The sequence below is a fragment of the Corvus cornix genome, chromosome 26, assembly GCF_000738735.6.
Source record: "Corvus cornix cornix isolate S_Up_H32 chromosome 26, ASM73873v5, whole genome shotgun sequence".
NCBI classification, from domain to species: Eukaryota; Metazoa; Chordata; class Aves; order Passeriformes; family Corvidae; genus Corvus; species Corvus cornix.
Window position 1 is genome coordinate 1,741,310 of NC_046354.1, and position 18,499 is coordinate 1,759,808.

At 45.7% G+C, this 18,499-nt stretch overlaps 1 protein-coding gene across 2 annotated transcripts; it reads left to right on the forward strand.

The window, feature by feature from the left end:
- The first annotated feature begins 971 nt into the window (after positions 1-971).
- On the forward strand, positions 972-17,853 carry NUCKS1 (nuclear casein kinase and cyclin dependent kinase substrate 1). 2 transcript variants are annotated; one of them, XM_039565241.1, is made up of 8 exons: positions 972-1,271; positions 7,887-7,936; positions 8,941-9,046; positions 10,181-10,236; positions 10,504-10,656; positions 10,881-11,033; positions 11,474-11,623; positions 12,245-17,853. In XM_039565241.1, the coding sequence occupies exons 1-8, from the start codon at positions 1,255-1,257 to the stop codon at positions 12,442-12,444; spliced, it is 885 nt and encodes a 294-aa protein (XP_039421175.1). In that variant the 5' UTR covers positions 972-1,254; the 3' UTR covers positions 12,445-17,853. The 2 variants fall into 2 exon arrangements, with proteins under 2 accessions (XP_039421175.1, XP_039421176.1); XM_039565242.1 differs by having other exon boundaries at positions 973-1,271; positions 11,477-11,623.
- Positions 17,854-18,499: the final 646 nt, after the last annotated feature.

Consider the following 18,499-nt stretch of genomic DNA (forward strand, 5'->3'; position numbering starts at 1 on the left):
GGATTGACTGGCACCAGGGACAGGGATGGAGCAGGAAAAGGGCCAGAATTCCAAAGAATTCCAATGAAATTCAAGCAGGGCATGAAATGAACTCCAATTATCCTGTAATTGTAATTACCCCTATAAATCTGACCATATTTGTAGCATCAAGCCAGTCTCCTTAGTGAACCCAAAGTACAAAAGTAAGATTTTAAGCGCTATTTTTATTAAAATGGAGGGATGAACCTCCAAAGAGCCAAGTGCAAAGCGAAAGTGAGTTGCTGTGACAGAAGCTGCCATTTTAACGACTGTGGAATACTTCCAATTTTTCCATGGTTAAAGCATCCCCTTTGCTAAACAGAATGAGTCATTTTGGGATTTCTGGGGAGTTTAAAGTGCAAAAAATCTACAATCTTCATTGGACTTTGCATAAATTGTGCATGTACTTAACTGCTGACTGGCACAGGGAGTAGTGACGGCGGTGACATCAGTGTTGTGTCAAAATCTGCCGCTGAGACCAATTTTTTGCATTTCTTCATAATAAAAATTAATGACACTGAACCCGCGCCCGGGGCCGCGTTTTCCCTCCAAAACCGCGCCGGGCCCGCGCGGCGAATCTGCGGCTCGGGCCTTGAGGCGCCGCAGCGCCCCGAAAAACGCCCGGAGAAAACGGGAAAAAATTCCAGCGTGGCGCCGGTGATGGAGGGCCGCGGCCGGCGGGGCGGGAGGGGCGGGACGGGGCGCGGCGGGGCCGCGGCAGCGCCGGGAGCCCGTGGCGAATCTGCCGCCGGCGCTCGGCCGCGTGCGAGCCGCGCTGCCCGCCCTCCCCGCGGGGACAGTGGGCGGGCCCTGCGCGCCGTGATGGTTCGAACGAGCCAATGGGCAGCGGGCTCTCGCGGACCGCGGCCAATCGGCGGCGGAGGGGGGCGTGACCAGCGGGTCGGCGGCACCGCCCCCCCGCTCGCATCCTCTCGGCGGGGCGAGCGCGACCATTTTTGCGGGGGGAGCGGCGGGAGCGGGACCGGCACCGACACCGACACCGGGACCGCGACCGGGATCAGGGAGCGACAACCGGGATCGGGGCCGGGATCGGGATCAGGGAGCGGCACCGGGGGCGGCGGCGGCGCCTGACGGGGGAGCGGCGGCTCCGCAGGCGCGGCCTGAGGCGCTGGGCCCAGCGCTCCCGCTCGCTCCGGGCGGCCTCAGCGTCCCCGGCGGCCTCAGCGTCCCCGTTGCCTCCGCGCCCACCCCCGGGCGGCCCGAAGCGCCGGGAAGATGTCGCGGCCCGTCAGGTGAGTCCCGGCGGCGCCGCTCCCGCCGCTCCTCCCGGGCCGGCCCCGCGCAGGGCAGGCCGCGCTCAGGCCGTGCCGATTTCTCCTCTATTTCCCCTTGTTTTCCCCCTCCTAACTTTTCACAGCCACCACAATAAACACCGTATTTCACACTGCGCCGCTCGCCCGGGGCCGGGGGGCGCGGCGGGGCGGCCCTGCGGGCGCTGTCCCACATTTTGTAACGGGGAAAAGGGAATTTTTCGCCGCCGCCGTGACCCACTTGGCGCAGGGCGGGCGCTGCTCTCCCCGCGATCCGCGGCCGCCGCGGGGCCCCCGGGCCCGCTCCGGGCGGCGGGGCCGAGCCGAGCACGCTGCCGGGGGAGGGACGCGGTGCCATCCGGCGAGGGTCCGGGGCACGGGGGCTGTGCATGGGGAACCACGCGTAGGGGAGGAGCCGGCAGGAGCCGCCCCCTCGGTGCGAGCGGCGCTGACACACGCCCTGCTCCGCCCGCCCGCCCGGCCGCGGGCTGCGCGCTCCGGGCTCGGTTTCCTGCTGCTGTTTTCCCCCTCCTTTTCCTTTCGTGGGGAAGAGGAGAGCTTTTCGCAGCCGGGCTGTGTGTGCCTGGCAGCTGCGGAGGTGGGTCTGGGGTTGGTGGTTTGGGTTGAGCAGCGTTGGAGCTGGAGGAGTTGCTGGCTGGGCTCGGAGCGTGGTGGCTTTGAGAATCTGCGGCACAGGGAAGTGGTGCCCCAGGGAATGGCTGGAGCTGTGTCGGGGGAGGGTTGAGGTGGATGTTTGGGAAAGGTTTTATCCCAAGAGGGTGCTGGGGCACTGACCAGGCTCCCCAGGGAATGGGCACAGCCCCAAGGCTGCCAGAGCTGCAGGAGTGCTTGGACAGCGCTGCCTGGCACAGGCTGGGATTTTGGGGGGTGTGTGCAAGGCCAGAAGTTGGACTGGATGATCCTTGTGGGTCCTTTCCAGCTCAGGGTATTCTGTGATTCCGTTTTGTCTCAAAGCTTTACCAAGGGGGTGGCAAAAGAGTGAGCTCGTGATTTAAGTTGTCTTAATTGCAAAGGTGTGAGGTTTCCCACGGTGTTCTTCTGATGCTTTGGAATTTCTTCATTCTCAAGATACCTCAAGTAACTGGCTGTGCTTTTATTCCCAGTGAGCCTGGTCTGGGGTGTGGATGTTGGGTATTCTGGCAATTTTAAATAATAAGTAGAAATTAATTGTGGCTATGATACATATATACATTTAGAGATGATAGTGGTTGTATTTAAGTTATATCTCTAATATGCAGAATTTAAAATATAAATGGAACCCAGGACTACGTTGCTAAGTAGGGGAGTGGCTCAGTGATTGGTGAGCTTCCCAAATTAGTGGTGATGTGACTGCTGCTTGAGGGGACACTTCAGTGTTGGTGATTCACGTGCCAGTTCTGGAGATTGCCCCAGGTAAGGAAGGGGTGGTGTCTGTAAAAGTAGAACCTCTGAACTTCCTGGAATTAAGTATTTTTGCAAGGGTTTCAAAAAAAAAAAAAATTAAAATAAAACGCCTCTGTTCAGTCCTGCTGGGTTGTGAAAGGTCTGCCTGGTCTCACCCTCAGCTGGCAGGCTCTGCTCTGCAGGAGAGTGAGGCACCAAAGTCCAGCAGGTTGTTAGGAGCACAGAACCTCTTGGCACGTGGCAGGATAGGTGCAGCAGTCCCTTATCTCCCTGGATTTAACAGCCCTTCCAGGGGAAAAAAGGTAAATATTCAGTGGCTGCTACATTATATGCTCTACTAAGTATTAACTCTGCCAATAGATTTAAATCCATTAATAAATTAATGCTGGAATGAAGTTTTTTTTCTGCCTACCTTAGCTTGTTGGTGGTAGAATGGAAGCCTGGTGAAAGGTTCTTCTTCAGAGTGAGATTCAGTGGTGGAAAAGTTTTCCTCTAGTCAGTGTTCTTCAAATTAGTTGATGATGGCTGCTGGTTTCTGGTGAATATGTGTGCACCTAAAGCAGAGCACTTAATAAAATCCATCCTATATCCCTAGTTTTTACTCCACTTGTTGAGAAAATTGACCTAAGGCTGAGTCTGGCTGTTGAAGTCAGTTACTTAAAATTAAGTAGTAATAAAGTCTTGGTATTTACAGGCTTCATGTGCCTGGCACTGAGAGCCAGGTACTTCCTGCACAATTCCATTTCTCCTGGGTGGGTAATGAGGGTGTTTTCACTGTTGGTAGAAAAAGGCAAGGAGTAAAAACTAAAGGAGCCTGAAATTATTGAACTTCTGCATCTCTTGTGTAACCCTCCTGAAGTTCTGCAAAGAGAGCTGGGGCTGCTTGTAGGGGTATAATAAAATAAAATACTTTGAGCCACTATTTTTTTATATACAGCATCAATTAATGATGTTTTAAGTCAGGATTTTGGCTTCTGATGCAGCCTCTCTTCTGCTTTGTCTCGCTGGTCCTCTCCTGCAGGCTTTGCAAATTGAGATGTTGTGGGCAGGTGTGGAAATCCCAGGGGTTTTTTTGGTCATTCATTTTAAGATTAGAGCCAGTTATGAATTGATCTCAGTGCTTCGAGGCTTTACATCCTTCATTTTTTTGGATTTGAATCCCAGTCTGGAGTTGGCACTGCAGTGGAAGGGTGAAATTGTGGGAAAAAATACATCTATTAAATATAACTTGTTGCCAGTGTTGTTACCTGGGCAGTGTAAAGTATAAATATTGTGACTCTGGAAAAGCTTCCATGGGATTGCAGGAAAGCAACAGCTCCTTGGGGATTGGCACTTAATAAAATTGAGTGATGCTGTGTGGTCCAGAGACAGGCTGGAGACACTTTGCAGATGAGTAAAAAGATGATCCTTGCTCTCTTTCAGTCGGAAAAGAAACAGAGAGAAGGTGGAGGTACAAGAAAATTCAAAATACCAGGGACAACACCAGGGTGGGGGAGTGCGGTGGGTGTTTGGGTTTGGTTCCCCTCCTGCTGTGCATCATTTTTGTAGTAAAATCTCAATTACAGTTAGAATCAAATAGAGGACGGGCACAGAACTGCTTCAGTTATTGCTGCAGAAATCATTTAATTGTTTTATGGAGTTTCAAGTCATGTGGATCCCTGAAAATCCTGCAGGTGCCATGAGTAGAGCCTGGGCTTACAGGCGTGGGGAGTCACTCTGAGCTCTGTAGTGGGGACCCTCTTGGTGGCGAGTCCTGTCTGAGTCCAGTTTTTACCCAGATTAGCCCCAAAGTGACATGGTTTAGGTCCCTGACTGTCACCAGGTGCCCTGTGTCACCTTCTGGTGGTGGTTTTAAGTCAGTGTTCATGGAAGGCCCAAATCCAGCACTGCAGATGTGCTTTGCACAGCTCTGAAAATCCCTGCAAGAAACGCTTCTGGCTGGAATTTGTATTTTCTGTCTATAAAAAAGGCACCAAAAGGTGCTTTTAATGGAAGTATTTATTGATAATATTTGCCTCAAAGGGGACATCTTTACCTGAAAGTGAAACCTGACTGCTGAGCCAGAGCTGCCCCAGCCCTGAGGGTCAGGGAAGGGCTGGAGCTTTGCTCACAAATGCTGAGGGGTTTTTTGTTATATTTTGTTATATAACTTTATTGGTTAAATAACCAATAAAAAAACCCCATACAAAATCCCAATAACCATTTAATCTCCTTGCTTTGCTCTATTGGATTAGAGGGTAGGTGGTCGTTGTCTTTGCTGGCTGTCATTTGACCTAAACATTCCTCTTCAGTGAGGGTTTTTGAAGCCTCCTTTTAGCATTGCTTTTCAGGGTTTTATGTTGTGGGATTTTTTTAAAATTTGGGCTTCTTCTGTGGGTTTTAATGCCTGCACAAATACCTGGGAATCTAAGCATTCCCTTTAAAAACCCCCAAGTTTTCTACCTGATTGTAGGGCTGTGCTGATGTTGGTTTAAAGGCTGAGGGTTTTAAACTGAAGATGAGGTAGTACCATACAATCCTTCCGCAGTTTTACAGGCATTTAGTGATCCTTTGACATGTTGATGGTGCTTTTCATAATTTCAAAATTGCAGTTTGGCAGGCATCAAGCACAGGTTGCAAGAATTACTGTGCATTTCTGAGCTGTAGTTAAATTACTGGAGAATTACTTTGCTAAGTGCTTCCATCCTAACATGTTGATGAGTTGCTGTTTATTCCAAAAATATTGGACTGACAGCTGTTATTAAAAACTTGTGCTGTTAGACCTCTCTCTGAACTTTTCACATGCACACTTCAAGTGCTGATCTGAATTAGCAAGGAAGTTATCTTCAAATCTCAGTGAATATTTTAAACCAGACTGAACAATGCCCATCCCAGCTGTCCCCTAGCCTGTCTTTTTATGCTCAGTCTAAGTGGATTTAACAGAGAGTTTATTTTTATGTCTGCTTGCTTGCTTTAACATCTTATGGCAAGGAGAGGCTCTTCCCTGACAACACCAGCACTCTCTTCCTGGCTCTTAATTCCAGTGATCTTCCACAGAGTGTTTTTATCACCTTGGTGTAGTAAACACTGCAGGCTCTCTTTGCAAACTCGTAGTTATTATTGCACAGCAGCGCTGCTGACAGTTCTAAATAAAACTTAGCTGGTCTAAAAGAGGTGAATGATGAGTATGAAGAGAGGGGAAGGGCAGGTGCCAGGAGCAGGTTGGTTGTTTCTGTTCCTGGGAGCTTCTCTGGTGCTCTTGGAGACTTGCAGATCTTTATCTCCCCTGGTATCAGTGCAGAGATTCCTTCTTTACTCCACCCTTCTCCTTGCCCTGCAAGACAAGATAATGCAAGGAAACGGCCTCCACTTTTGGTTTCTTCTGAAACAGTGATTCTTAATTTTGTTTTAAATACAAATATCACAGCTCCTGCTCGCCATGTGAGGAGAACTGAGCAGGGTTTACTCTCAGGCTGCAAACCCAGGGCAGCGAGCTTGGGGAAGGGATGTTTGCCACAGGGACAGTGTTTTTGTTAAAGGGTGTTTGCCACAAGGACAGAGTTTTTGTTAATGCTGTAGCTGACACTGTTACATTTTCAGTATCTGATTTAATGTGTCTCTGAATCAAACAAGGTGGAAAAACTGCCATTTCCATCTTGTTTGGTAGCTCAGTGATTTCCAAGTGGGAATTCTGCTTTTTTCACCTTGTCTATACTTTTGGAGGAAAAACCCCAATATCTGATACCTGAAATCAGACATCTTATTTAATAACTTCGCTGTTCTTCTGATGCTTATCAGAATAAAATTAACATTTTCATTTGTGGGGTGGGTCAGGAGGCAACCTTCAGGAAGGCTCCTTGTTGGAATAGGAATGTAAATCAGTAATTGCCAGTAATGGTGTCCCTAAACTGGTGTTTTACCACACTCAGACTGGGAGGGAGTCAACAGTGCACGGTGCTGTTGTACTTTGTTCCACTCACACGTGCTCCAAAGCTTGGATGGGATCCGACCTGTACAGCTCTTGCCTGATTGGTTTTTTCGGGGTTGGTTCAATTTTTTTGGTTTTTAATTTCTTTGAGAGGTTTGGTGTTTGGTTGAAATAAAACAATTTTGCTCCTGAATCCTTCTGTAAGCCATGAATTAGAGGTGCTTGTACAGGAGGGCAACTTAAACTGGATTTCAGATGGATCAGCAGTGATGGCTTTGGGGTGTCTTTGAACTAAACAGGTTTATCAGCAGTGCAGGATGTTAATGACAGGTAATTAATGGAGCTCAGTGTGAATTGGCACAGTTGTGCTGAGAGCAGGAGAAGGGAAAGAGGAGAAGGAAGGATCCATGTGCTGGATGGAGTTTTCCAGCTGTAGAAGTGAGCTCATGTGGTGATTGCTGCAAAATCAGATTCATTCTTGGCTTTGGGCCAGAAGGACTGGAAAAGGGGACTGTGGGAATCTCTTTGGTGCCTTTCCCAGCTGAGCCTCCACCTCCCAGCCCCTGTCAGTCCTTCCAGGGGGTGTTTGGAGTCCGAGTTTGAGGCATTCTCAGCTGGAACTGAAATTTAATTGAATTAGTGGCTCTCTTGATTCCCTCTGGTGTGTGGTATTACAGGGCAGTTGTCTTGTCAATGAAGTAGTTGGGATTTGATTGACAAGGTGCTGATAAAACAGCCAGCAGTTCCATTTTTGAGGTTTCAGTAAGTTCCAGAAGCAAGTTTAATTTTGTTCACTTTCAGCTCTCTGACATCTTCCCACAGGATCAGTGTAACTCTTTGACAAAGCTCCTGGAAGCCCCAGTGAAAACTTAAAATGCTTTAAAAGCAAGGATCACATGGGAAAATAAAAATTGGAGGAGAAGGTGTGACAGCAAGTGAGCTGTGAGAAGCAGAAATTCCAAAAGCAGCGGTTTAGAAATGTTTATCTGATTCATAACCTCTGTGGTACTTATCAAAAAGAATGTTCTGATTCTGGGAGTGTAATCCAGATTATTATAAAATCTCGTCAGGAAAATGCTATTTGTGCTTTAGTATAATTAATGTACTTTGTGTCCACTTCTGAGTGCAGAGGTGGAGGTGGCTGAGTTATCAAAGTTTTCTTGGGCTGTTTTTGGGCTACAGATCCAGCCCTGGAAGCAAGGATATGGCACTTCCTTGGTCCTTAAGGCTTTTGTAGCTCTGAAATGATGAAATCCTAATTTTTTTTTTCTCCTGCTTTTTAACAGGAACAGGAAGGTGGTCGATTACTCCCAGTTTCAGGAATCAGATGATGCTGGTAAATGACTTTTTTCCTTCATCTCCTTGGGCTAGAGCAGCTCATTATTGCCATGCGTATTAATTGTTTTGCTCCTAGTTGCATCTTCAACTCAGATTCCAAGGAGTTTCTGTTCTTCACAGCCTGAACTGTTAATAAGTATTTGAAAATATAATGATTCTCATATGTTTTGTATTAAACAAACAATGGTGATAGAAATCTTATTATTTAATGCTTGTATTGTTGGAGTGCCTTGAGGCTGTTGGCAGCAGCGCCTTCCTTGCTCGATGTTATGTTCTGTGGCAGAGGCTCCTCGATGCCACTTTTTTCTACAGGAAAAGATGTTTTCCATTTATTTTGTGGCTCCAGTTGAGCCCACATTATCAGGCATTTTGGTGGGATTGCATCTAAAAAAATGTGATCCGTGTGAATTTACAGAACGTTTCTGGATCACATTTCTCAAATAATATAACCTGTGAATTAACAGAACATCTCTGGAATAGGTTTTGAGTTCTTGGAAGATAAACTCAGTGCTAAGTCAGGTTGCACTGATAATTAATATGGGACAAATATGCATAATTCTTAATTAAAGTGCTGTTACTCATTGAGTAAGGTCTTGTGAAAGAGTTGTAAAGAGTTTAAACTCCTATTTAATGACATCCTTTATCCCATCACAGTAAATAGTGTGTACTGTTAGAATCATATAGAAATATGTATGGATGTTAATTTTTAATAGGTTTATATAATAACCAAGTGCAAAATGAGATCCTGTGTCCTCTTGTGAGGTTTTTATCTGTTTCCCTGGGTGAGACTTGACTGTACACAGCATTTTCATGGTGCTATTGGCAGAAAAAAGGTAAAATCACTGGTTTAAACCAGGAGTTTGTTTCCATCAAAGGTTGTTTGAAGCTTTGTGATGTTCTTCTTTTTGATGTGCATGAAATGGTCAGTTTAAGTTGTAGCTGAGGAAAGCAGTTTGCTGGCAATGAGCTTGATTCAAACCCATTTTGTGCTGTCCTCTCCAGATGACGATTATGGAAGAGATTCAGGTCCCCCATCCAAGAAAATCCGTTCGTCTCCCCGAGAGGCTAAAAACAAGAGGAGATCTGGGAAGAATTCTCAGGAGGACAGGTAAAAGAAGCTTTTCATCTGTTGGGAACGTATCTCCACACCTTGTCCTGTGTGTGGGGAGCAGCATCTTCCAAGAGGAGTGGAATTCCAGGGAGATTGAGAGCTCTCAGTCAGGGCTTTCATACCCAGCTGAGACACTGAGGTGGTTTCTTCCTGATGTGAGTAGACAGAGAAATCATGTGTGAAACACTTGTCAGTAGTGCTTCATCATTCCAGAAGCTCCAGAGGCAGGCAGCTGGAATGGCAGGGAATGTGATCGCAGGTACAAGGATGGGCAGCTGCTGCAGTCCTCAGGTCAGTCAGTGGCAAGGTGCAGCTCCGTGCCCGTGTTCTGCAGCCTGCTCAGAGCATCCCTGTGGTGCCAGGTGGGATGGGGTGGCACTTGGGGACATTTGGTCATTCTGTGGCTCTTTGTTCCTTGTTTTGGCTGATCCATGAACACACAACTTGGTTTGGTAGCTGAGTTGCTCCAGCAGCCTCAGTGCTGCCCTACTGAAAAGTGAGATTTTCCTGTAGAATTCTACAGTAACTGCGGTCCCCAAATGATTGCCATGAGACCTTTTTAGTCATTTTTTTTGTTTTCATGACAGGTAGCAGCTTCAGGGATGGAGGTTCTGCCTGCTGGCTCTTGTTCTATAAACCCCAAGGTGTCTTTTATTCTCCAAATCAATCAAATGATCAAATAATTTGAGAAAACTTAGACCAGACATGTGCCAGTTAAGAGCAACATGCACAGAATGGAGTCTAAACAGTGACGTAAAGACAAGTGCTGACTATAAATCTATTCAGAATAAACCTTTATTTCATTTATAGACTGCATATAAACCATCAAAATTGTAACTAAAATGGAAACCACGTGGACTGTGGGTCAGTTTGAGTGAAGTGCATGGTTCAGCTCAGTCTGATTGATTATTTCCTGCTTGATTTAAGTTTGTCTGTGATTCAGAGTTTGAACATTATCTTCCCAACCATGATAACTTCACAGACAGCTGAGTAATCCTGAAATATGTCCAGGAAAAGCAAAAATTCTCAGCCTAGACATCAGTTTGCTCTTTCAAAATTATTTTCCACACAACAGTGAATGAAGCCAAAGTTAAGACCAGCAGTCAGACTTTACCTTTCTCTCATTTGCAGTGAGGATTCAGAAGACAAAGATGTGAAGACTAAGAAAGATGATTCACACTCAGCAGGTAACTGATTGCATTGTACTGATGGTGTATCTTCAAATTGAGTTGCAGGAGTAGGATTTGAGACAGAAAAGAAATAATTCTCACTTAAAGTTGGATGCTGCCTCTGCTGCTGTTACTTCCCACCCTGGATTGGAATAATGTTGCTTTGTGTAATGTGATGGTCCTATAACATTTGTCTTCACAAGTGGATAGATCTCTTGATCCCTTCCCTGCAGTTTTTATCCAGGATGAGACAAGAAACTTCATCTTGGTGCCTTCTCCTTGCAGATGAAGATTTTGGCAGTGAAGATGATGACGTAGGAGCGGACGATGGCAAAGCTGACAGCGACTACGAGAGCTCTCAAAAAAGCAAAAAAGGAAAGAAGGCTAAACCAGACAAGAATAAGAGAGCAGCCTCCAAATCCAGGAAAAGGCCTGCAGGTAAACAAAAGAGAGAAAAAAAGTGGTTATTTTGCAGTGCAAAATATTGCAGAGGGTCCTCGTTGGGTGATGAAGGAAGGTGTTTGTGGGGTTGAATTGTCCTCAGAGTAACTCAGTGATCTTAACCCCCTCATGAGTGAGCTGCCCCTGTTTTGCCCACGTGCTGCCTCGAGGCAGGAGCTCTGTGCTCTGTATTCACCACACCTTGGGGCCTTTTGCTGCAGAGGACAGCGAGGATGAGAAGGAAGATCACAAAAGTGTTCGTCAGCAGCGGCAGGCGGCGTCCAAAGCAGCCTCCAAACAGCGGGAGATGCTCATGGATGATGTGGGGAGTGAGGAGGAAGAGCAAGAGGATGATGAGGCACAGTTCCAGGAGAGTGAGTAAATGGGATTGGAAAAAATGACAGCAAAAGGGACACAGCTGGGACACTGAGGACATAAACTGTGCTCCTTAGTAACTTCATTTTTACTGTCTGTCTGTCCCACTTGGGTTTTGCACATCTAGCATTTGTGTTCCAAGTTTGCAGCAAAGATGGGTGTGTTTTCCAAAGATGGGTGTGTGTGTTCCAAAAATCTGTTCCTCTGTAAGCAGCCCTGAAGGATAATTGTAAAGTTCTCAATGCTTTTTGCTGCTTCTTGCTGTCCTGAGGCATTGCTGATGTAAAAACCCAGTCACATTTTTGTACCACAGCAGATGAATGGAAGCCCACAAGGTCTCAGAGTCTGTGTCTGCAGTTTAACTGGCAGATCTCAGCTATATCTTCAATTCCCTTTCTTTTTTTCCCTCCAAAAACCTTATATTCCCTTATGCTTCCAGCAGATTCAGGAAGTGATGAAGACTTCCTCATGGAAGATGATGATGACAGTGACTATGGCAGTTCAAAAAAGAAAAATAAGAAGGTCTCCAAGAAATCCAAGCCAGAGAGGAAAGAAAAGAAAATGCCCAAGCCCAGGCTAAAGGCTACAGGTGAGTCTGTGCAAAATAAGTTACTCAGTTTAAAACTCAGGTTTTCTTTTTGCTGCAGAAGACTTGGGAGAAATCTTGGGGTCAGGAACATCCACATAAATGTTGAAAGGCCAAAATGCCTCGATTTCTAGCAGCAGTATGGAATTACAAGCTGGCTTTAATTCTTACTTTTTGGGTTGAATTGGTACCTATGTCTTGTTGGTAAAAACTCCTAATATTCAAAACCTTCCCTGCTGAGGTGCTGCATTGTGATTCCTGCATCTCACAGCCAATCAGTAACAGTTTGTGGATTTGTTTGGGACTTGGTGATGTTTTTAGGGTGGGGAAATCTGAACCAAAGGAAGTTTCAAATGATAATAGCTGATAACAAGCTGTTCTGGTTTGACAAGAGCTGTGTCCATTTGTGGTGTCACATCCAACAATTAATAAGACTTCCAATTAAACAGCTTTGAAATCTTGTTAGATTGCTCTTCCCTTCAGCTTTGCTAATTGGGAGTGCAAAAAGCACCGTGGCTGTGGTCAGACTGCTGCTGAATGACTTTGAACTCCCATTTGTGTAACACAGTGTGAGTTTTTCTGCCTTTGCTGCTGCTGAGTTTTACAAGGTTTTTCTCTTTCCAGTGACCCCCAGCCCAGTGAAAGGCAAAGGGAAGGCAGGTCGCCCCACAGCTTCCAAGGCAACAAAAGAAAAGACCCCATCCCCCAAAGAAGAGGATGAAGAGCCTGAAAGTCCCCCAGAAAAGAAAAAATCAGCCAGCCCTCCACCAGAGAAGTCAGGGGATGAGGGATCTGAAGATGAAGCACCCTCTGGTGAAGATTAAAATGGCAGTTGAGGAAAATCTTTGTTTAAAAAAAAAAAGAGAAAAAAAAGAAAAAGGAAAAGAAAAACATACTTAGGGGTAGAACACGGTTTTGGCTGTGGCTTGACTCATGGGCTTTGAATGCTGTCTTTACTTTCAGCTGTTTAATACAGTGTATCCTTTTTTAATAAGAGGAAACCCTTCTACAGTAATATTTTGAAGTCAATGTTCTCTGTTGGCCATTCCGTTCTCCCTCCCCTGCCAAACCTGAAAAGCCATTTGAGACAAATTAACAGACCATTCAATATTTTATTTTTTTTCAAGGGATACTGCAGTTGAGAAGCAATAAGGTTTGAGACTGATCTGTGGAAACCATACTTACAAATCCTTAAGTAGAATAGATTATCCCAGTGCTGGTAAGAGTTGTTTAAAACTATTATTCTGTATTTGGAATATATGGAAAAAATAATGAACCTCTGCTTTAACAGACTTTGAGATGAGTTCAGTCTCAGCAAAAATGTAGTTGATCTAATTCCAGTGGAGGAAGATGAAACACAGGGAGGAATCCTGTGTTTCTTGGATTCAGGCACGTTTTTCATGGAAAGCAATCAAGAAACTCGGAGATGGTCCAGTGTCTTTGATTTAGAAAAGACCCTCCAGTCAGGATGGGAGATCTTTTGTCTCTGCTGGATAGAAAACTGTTCTGTAGGCAAACTGCAGCCCATTCCAGACAAATTCAGATACTCAACCTCCAGCCTTCCCACATCCATTAACCCTTCTTTTATTCCTTCTGTAGATGGGCAGAACAGGGAAGAGAAATTGCAAACCATTTTAAAACCTGCTTTCCATTTGGTATCGTGGAAAATGTGTTTATTAGAGGTTTTTTTCCAAGGAAAAAAAAAACCAACAGATAATGTAAAATTAAATTCTTCAGCTTTTGGGGCGAGGGATGTCCTTTTGTGAGTGTGAAGCAAAGGATTCCTGTAGTGCTCTGGTCAGTTTAGATCCCATGAGTCAGGCTTGAGTGTTTCTCTTCCCTCCCTCCATCTGTCCTCAGCAAAGCTCCGGGGATCCCTGGCAGAGGGGGCACAGCGGGCACTGGGCAGCTCCAGGGTGCCACTTCCCTGTCCCCACCCTGCTCCCTGTGGGATCTGCTCCCACCCTCCTGCTGATGGGCTGCTGGCCCAGCTCCCTGAGCTGGGAGTGCTGGGTGGGGAGGTGGAGCTGGAAGGAGCTGGAGTCAGGATGTCCCTGTCAGAGCAGGACACTCGAGGTGTGCGTGGTGGCATTTTAATGTGTTTTTATCCAAGCAGCCATATCCTTCCTTTTTTTTATTATTTTCTAAACTTCCATTAAGCTCCACAAGCCTTGGTTTTCAAACCCTGAGACAGAGGTTGCTGCTGTGTTTGTTGGTGGAAACATTGAAAACTGGACCTGCCATTTCTATTTTTATTTCCCTAAGCCCTCTGTGCTTCTGTCCGTTGCTCACACTTCTCTTCCAGCTGACGAGCTTTGCATCCTTTTTGGTTTTTTTGGGGTTTTTTTGTCACAGAACTACACATTTTGGAACCAGCCTCCTGAAGGTAACATAAGGCAGCTAATCAGTTGGGATTTCTGGTGCACGTGGCACCAGCTTGTGAATCCTGTGTGGGATTTTCGAGAGCTCTTAGATGCGATACACTAAATATGGGCAGGAAGGACACTGAATCCCTAGGGAGCCTGAAGATGCTGAGCACAGTGTGGAGCCTCAGGTGGGGAATGGAATATTCCTCCAGCAGCTGAGCGATTGTCTTGTGTGATTCCCTAGCCCTGGATTTTATTGAGGCTGGTAAATTCCTTTACCTTGGCTTATAAAAATTGAAGTTCTCTAACGTTCTTTACTCTCATGGAACTACTGTTGCCGTTACAATAAAGATGATGTTGTTTCATTGTAAATCTATTTTTTTAATTTTTATTTTTTAAGGTGGTTCGATTTTTTTTTTTTTTTTTTTTTTTTGGTTTGTTTTTTTCAGAACAGCTTCAGGCTGCAGGGAAATCTCAGTCTTGAAAAAGAAGTGAATGTAATCCCCTCTCCTCTCCCACACCCCTTCCCACCTGCTGGATTTCTGGGAGAGCAGAGCCTCTTGCATTCCCTCAGCTTCTTGGGTAATACAGGGAAAATAAATGGCCACATTTTAAAAATAAAAACCATTTTGGGGTAGCAAACACTTTTGCAAATCTCTGGTTTCCAGAGCTGTTCTCCTGCAGTCCAGACTCTGTTTCAAGCTACTCTTGTCCATTGGGTTCTTAGGGGTTTTTCTGGAATTCAGGTGTTCAAGGATAATTCCAGGTGATCTGGTTCTTCACCTGCCAGACCAGGTGTTTTCTGAAGACTGTTTTGTGAACCTCAGCTAAAATACATTTTTGGTTTGTTTATATTTTTTTCTAACACGGTTAAGAAAAGTTAAGGCTGTGAAAAATCCTTTTTCTGTTCTCAGTTCAGCTTTTGGATCATTTCATGCCTGGCAAGTTTGGCCCTTGATTTTACAGAACTCTTCTGCTTTCTCACACGTTCATTTCTCATGAGTTGGAGGCTGCCTGATGCTTCTTTCTGAGTGTGTCACAACCCAAACACTATGAAAATCCTGGATTTGGGCAATTTTGTAACTTTTTCCAAACCTGTTCTGCTGATTTGTGCAAACACTAAGCCCTAACGGTGTCTTGGCTCCTCTGTTAGAAATACAGCAGTTCACATTTTTACAGACAGAAGAAAATTGTCAAGGTGAATATTTTTATTATTTTGAATTTTTTTTTCCAGCATACAACATTTTTCAGCAGCAGCAAACTTCACCTTTTTTAATGCCCTTCGGAATTAATTTGTATTGAACATTCTGGAAGGAAAGCTGGGAAAATGCCTTTCTTTAGGAGCATGAAGAGATTTTTGTGGAGCAGAAGGTTCCATGCACAGGAGGAGGCTTTGCAAAGATTTTCTGTCCCACAGCTGTAGTTCTGGAGCCTTTGCAGAGAGGTAAAATTGATTTATTCCAAAGTTCAGTCTCGAGCCCTGCCCTGGTCTTGCTCTAAAAATTTCAGCTCAGATCTTCCATCCTGTCCCTGAATCCTCCCCACCACGTCCAGCTCTGTGGTTTATGCCAACAGTCCTGCCTTGAACCTGTCAAAGTCAGCAATTCCAGCTGGGGTTTCGTGCTAAAGATGGGTTTGGTTCGGTTCCAGCGGGGTCAGCAGGAGGATGAATGCCGACTGTGCCGAGCTCAGGGGGTCAGGAGGGGCTCTGGGGAGAGCAGGGCTGAAAAATGGAGCAGCTGAGGAGCTTTTAATCACTTTTAACTGCCTCCAGGCAGAAGAGAGTGAGGGGAGAGAAGCAGCACCCACCAGTGCCAGGTGCGAGCTCTGAGCCCGCTCAGCTCCTGTGCCAGCACAGCTGAGGCACCGCCAGGGCAGCGCCAGAAATCTGGAATTCATGGGGTTTTTTCCTTTTTTTTCCCTTTTTTTTTTTTAAAATTCCCTCCGCTGGTGACTGTCACAAAGGTACAACAGCCCCTGAGGCACCCAGGTGAGAGAGGGAGGGAAGGAAACTGTAACATGCTGGAAGCTTTTGGAGCTGTAGAAAACTGGTGCTTTGCTTTCTGTCATTTGTTCGTGAAGTGTTTATTTTTATAACAGATCCTATCGTTGAACACACGGTTCCTAAAAGCTGTGGACTGATCCATGAGCTTAATATTTGATGGAGAATTCATTCATCTGTGGGAGGGGGGAGGAAATGGAGCAGGTGGATGTTTTACAGGGACGCTGTCGCAGAATAGTTGCTGGCGTTTAGGATGTGTGAGTTTTGGGGGGGGTTGCTGTCACATCCCTACGTGGAAATTAAATATTCTCTGTGTGTATGGTCAAATAGAGCATTTCCCCTCAGCTTTGAGTATTTCCCTGCAGTTTTGGGAGGCTTAAATACGAGTCCTGATGGGATAGAAGCAACACTAACACTCTGTTCTGGCTGTCAGGAGGATTTGGGGCTTTTCGGAGCCCGTCAGAGCAGGGAGAGCCGACAGTGTCCTTTGGAGACCTCCCCAAGCCAAACCTAGCTCTAAATCAAATTCTAGACTTCCCACTTCAGTAGTTGAATGTCTTTTCATGGAACTCTTTCTATCAAACCATAAATATTTCCGAAGTCCAGCCCAGCCCTGCCAGGTGCTGGCTCTGTGTCACCTCTGTCGGCCCCGATTCTGCCCCGCAGCCGGCCCAGCATGCTCAGTGTGACTGCAAACCACCAGTGTGCAAATGCTTTGTATAGTGGGGCGAGGGTTTTTTATATATATATTTTGGGAGGGGGGGGGGAGCGGGGTGGGTGGAGATCCTCGAATCAGCTTAAGCCAGACTTAAATGTGTGTAAAAGCCCCCGAAATCTTCGGTGTGTGAGTGCGCGGGTGCGAGTGGGAGTGTCTGACATCCCATTCCCTTTGTGTTCTCAAGCATTTGTGAGGTTTTATTTTCTTTTTTCTTTTTTTTTTTCCTTTTTTCCCCCTCCCCTTCCTTCCTGCAGAAGCAATTGTTACAAAATGAAAAAAATAATTGTAAATAAGAGCTACGTAATTCTTTTTTTGTTGTTGTTTGCCATCGTGTCACAGCAAACCCTGAGTGAGCAGTGTGAAGGTGGAGGAGGAGACGCCAGGTAGGGCCTTGGGCCTTGGGCAAGGCATCATTTTCTGGTATGCAATGAATATTTTGTCTTGAGTGTTTGCAATCCCCTGGTGAGCTTTTCTGAAAAATCAGGCTCTTTGCAGTTCCCCATGCTTTTTAATTTTTATTATGATTTTTCTTCTTTCATTTCAAAAGCAGAAAAAAGGGGCAGCTGCAAACAGTCACCACTGTGGGGTTGGGAACTCTGGACAACGCTGAGATCTAGCATGGTACTAGGAGTTAAGTCTGAATGTAACATTAATGCTTTATTTAAAATTAAAAACAAACAAACACTTTTTTTTTTTTTAAGGGGTTGAAGTGAACATGACTGTTGACCATGTTCGTGAATTTCTAGATGCAAACATTCATTGGTAGAATCGTGTGATGGTCTTTTGTGCTACTTAATTAATTTTACATATTCCGAGTCTCTGTATGTACCTGCAAAGAAAGAAAAACAAAAAAAATAACAAAAACCCTGCTTTGCTTTTCTTGAAAAAGGGTTCCCAGGACTGCATACCTGCTCCTGAGCTCTGTTTTAAGTATGTGTATCCTTCGCTTGTATTTTGTATTAAAAAAAAGAACCACGAGGAAAAAATGAACCCTTTATTGTTCAGCATGTTGGAATTGTGTCCCCTCTTTTATTTTTCTCCTTTTTGGAATATATTAAGCAACTCATTCTTCTGTATCTTTTATTTTCTTTTGTAAACTTTTTGGTTTTGTTTAAAAATGGCTTTATAAAAGGGCTTTTATAACCCATGAACACGACTTGAGTCGTTTTTCTGCTGCTCCAAAGGGATCGTCCTGTGCCTGGGTCGTGTTCTGTAGGAGGTAAAGCCTGTTCATGTCCCAGGATCTCTCAGAGTTTTGGGGTGAATTCCTTGGAATTCTCTGAGGAGGGGAAGTCAGCTTTGGGCCAGGTGTGACCTTCCCATTATTAACCTGAGAGCTGAAGGAGGAGAATGAAATAATTGAGGAAATGGTGCCTTTCCCAGGCTCTTCCTGGAGTTGTAAATTGAAATTTTAAGGCCCAAAACCAATTTGAGGGAGCGATGAGAGGAGGGACAAAGCCCTTGGAATGTCACCTTCCCCTTCAGGAGCTTCCCCTCGTGTGTCCCAGCCGTTGCACAGATCCTCAGCCTGTCCTTATGGAAAAGCTTCGTCGGGAACATGGGAGGGAGAACTCATCCTTGGCTGTTGTCATGGCAACCCTGGGCAGGGATGGGCCCAGCCTCAGGTGCTTTCTCCACGCGCTGGAGGTCACGCAGGCAATTTTTCCTATCACCAAATCCATTGGAGCAGATTCCATCCCGTTCCCAGCAGCGTCTCCGCTCCCAGGTCAGATTTTCCCGATTTTGGCTCATTTTTGATGCCCGGTCGTGCCCGTGCTGTGCCAGCAGGGGGC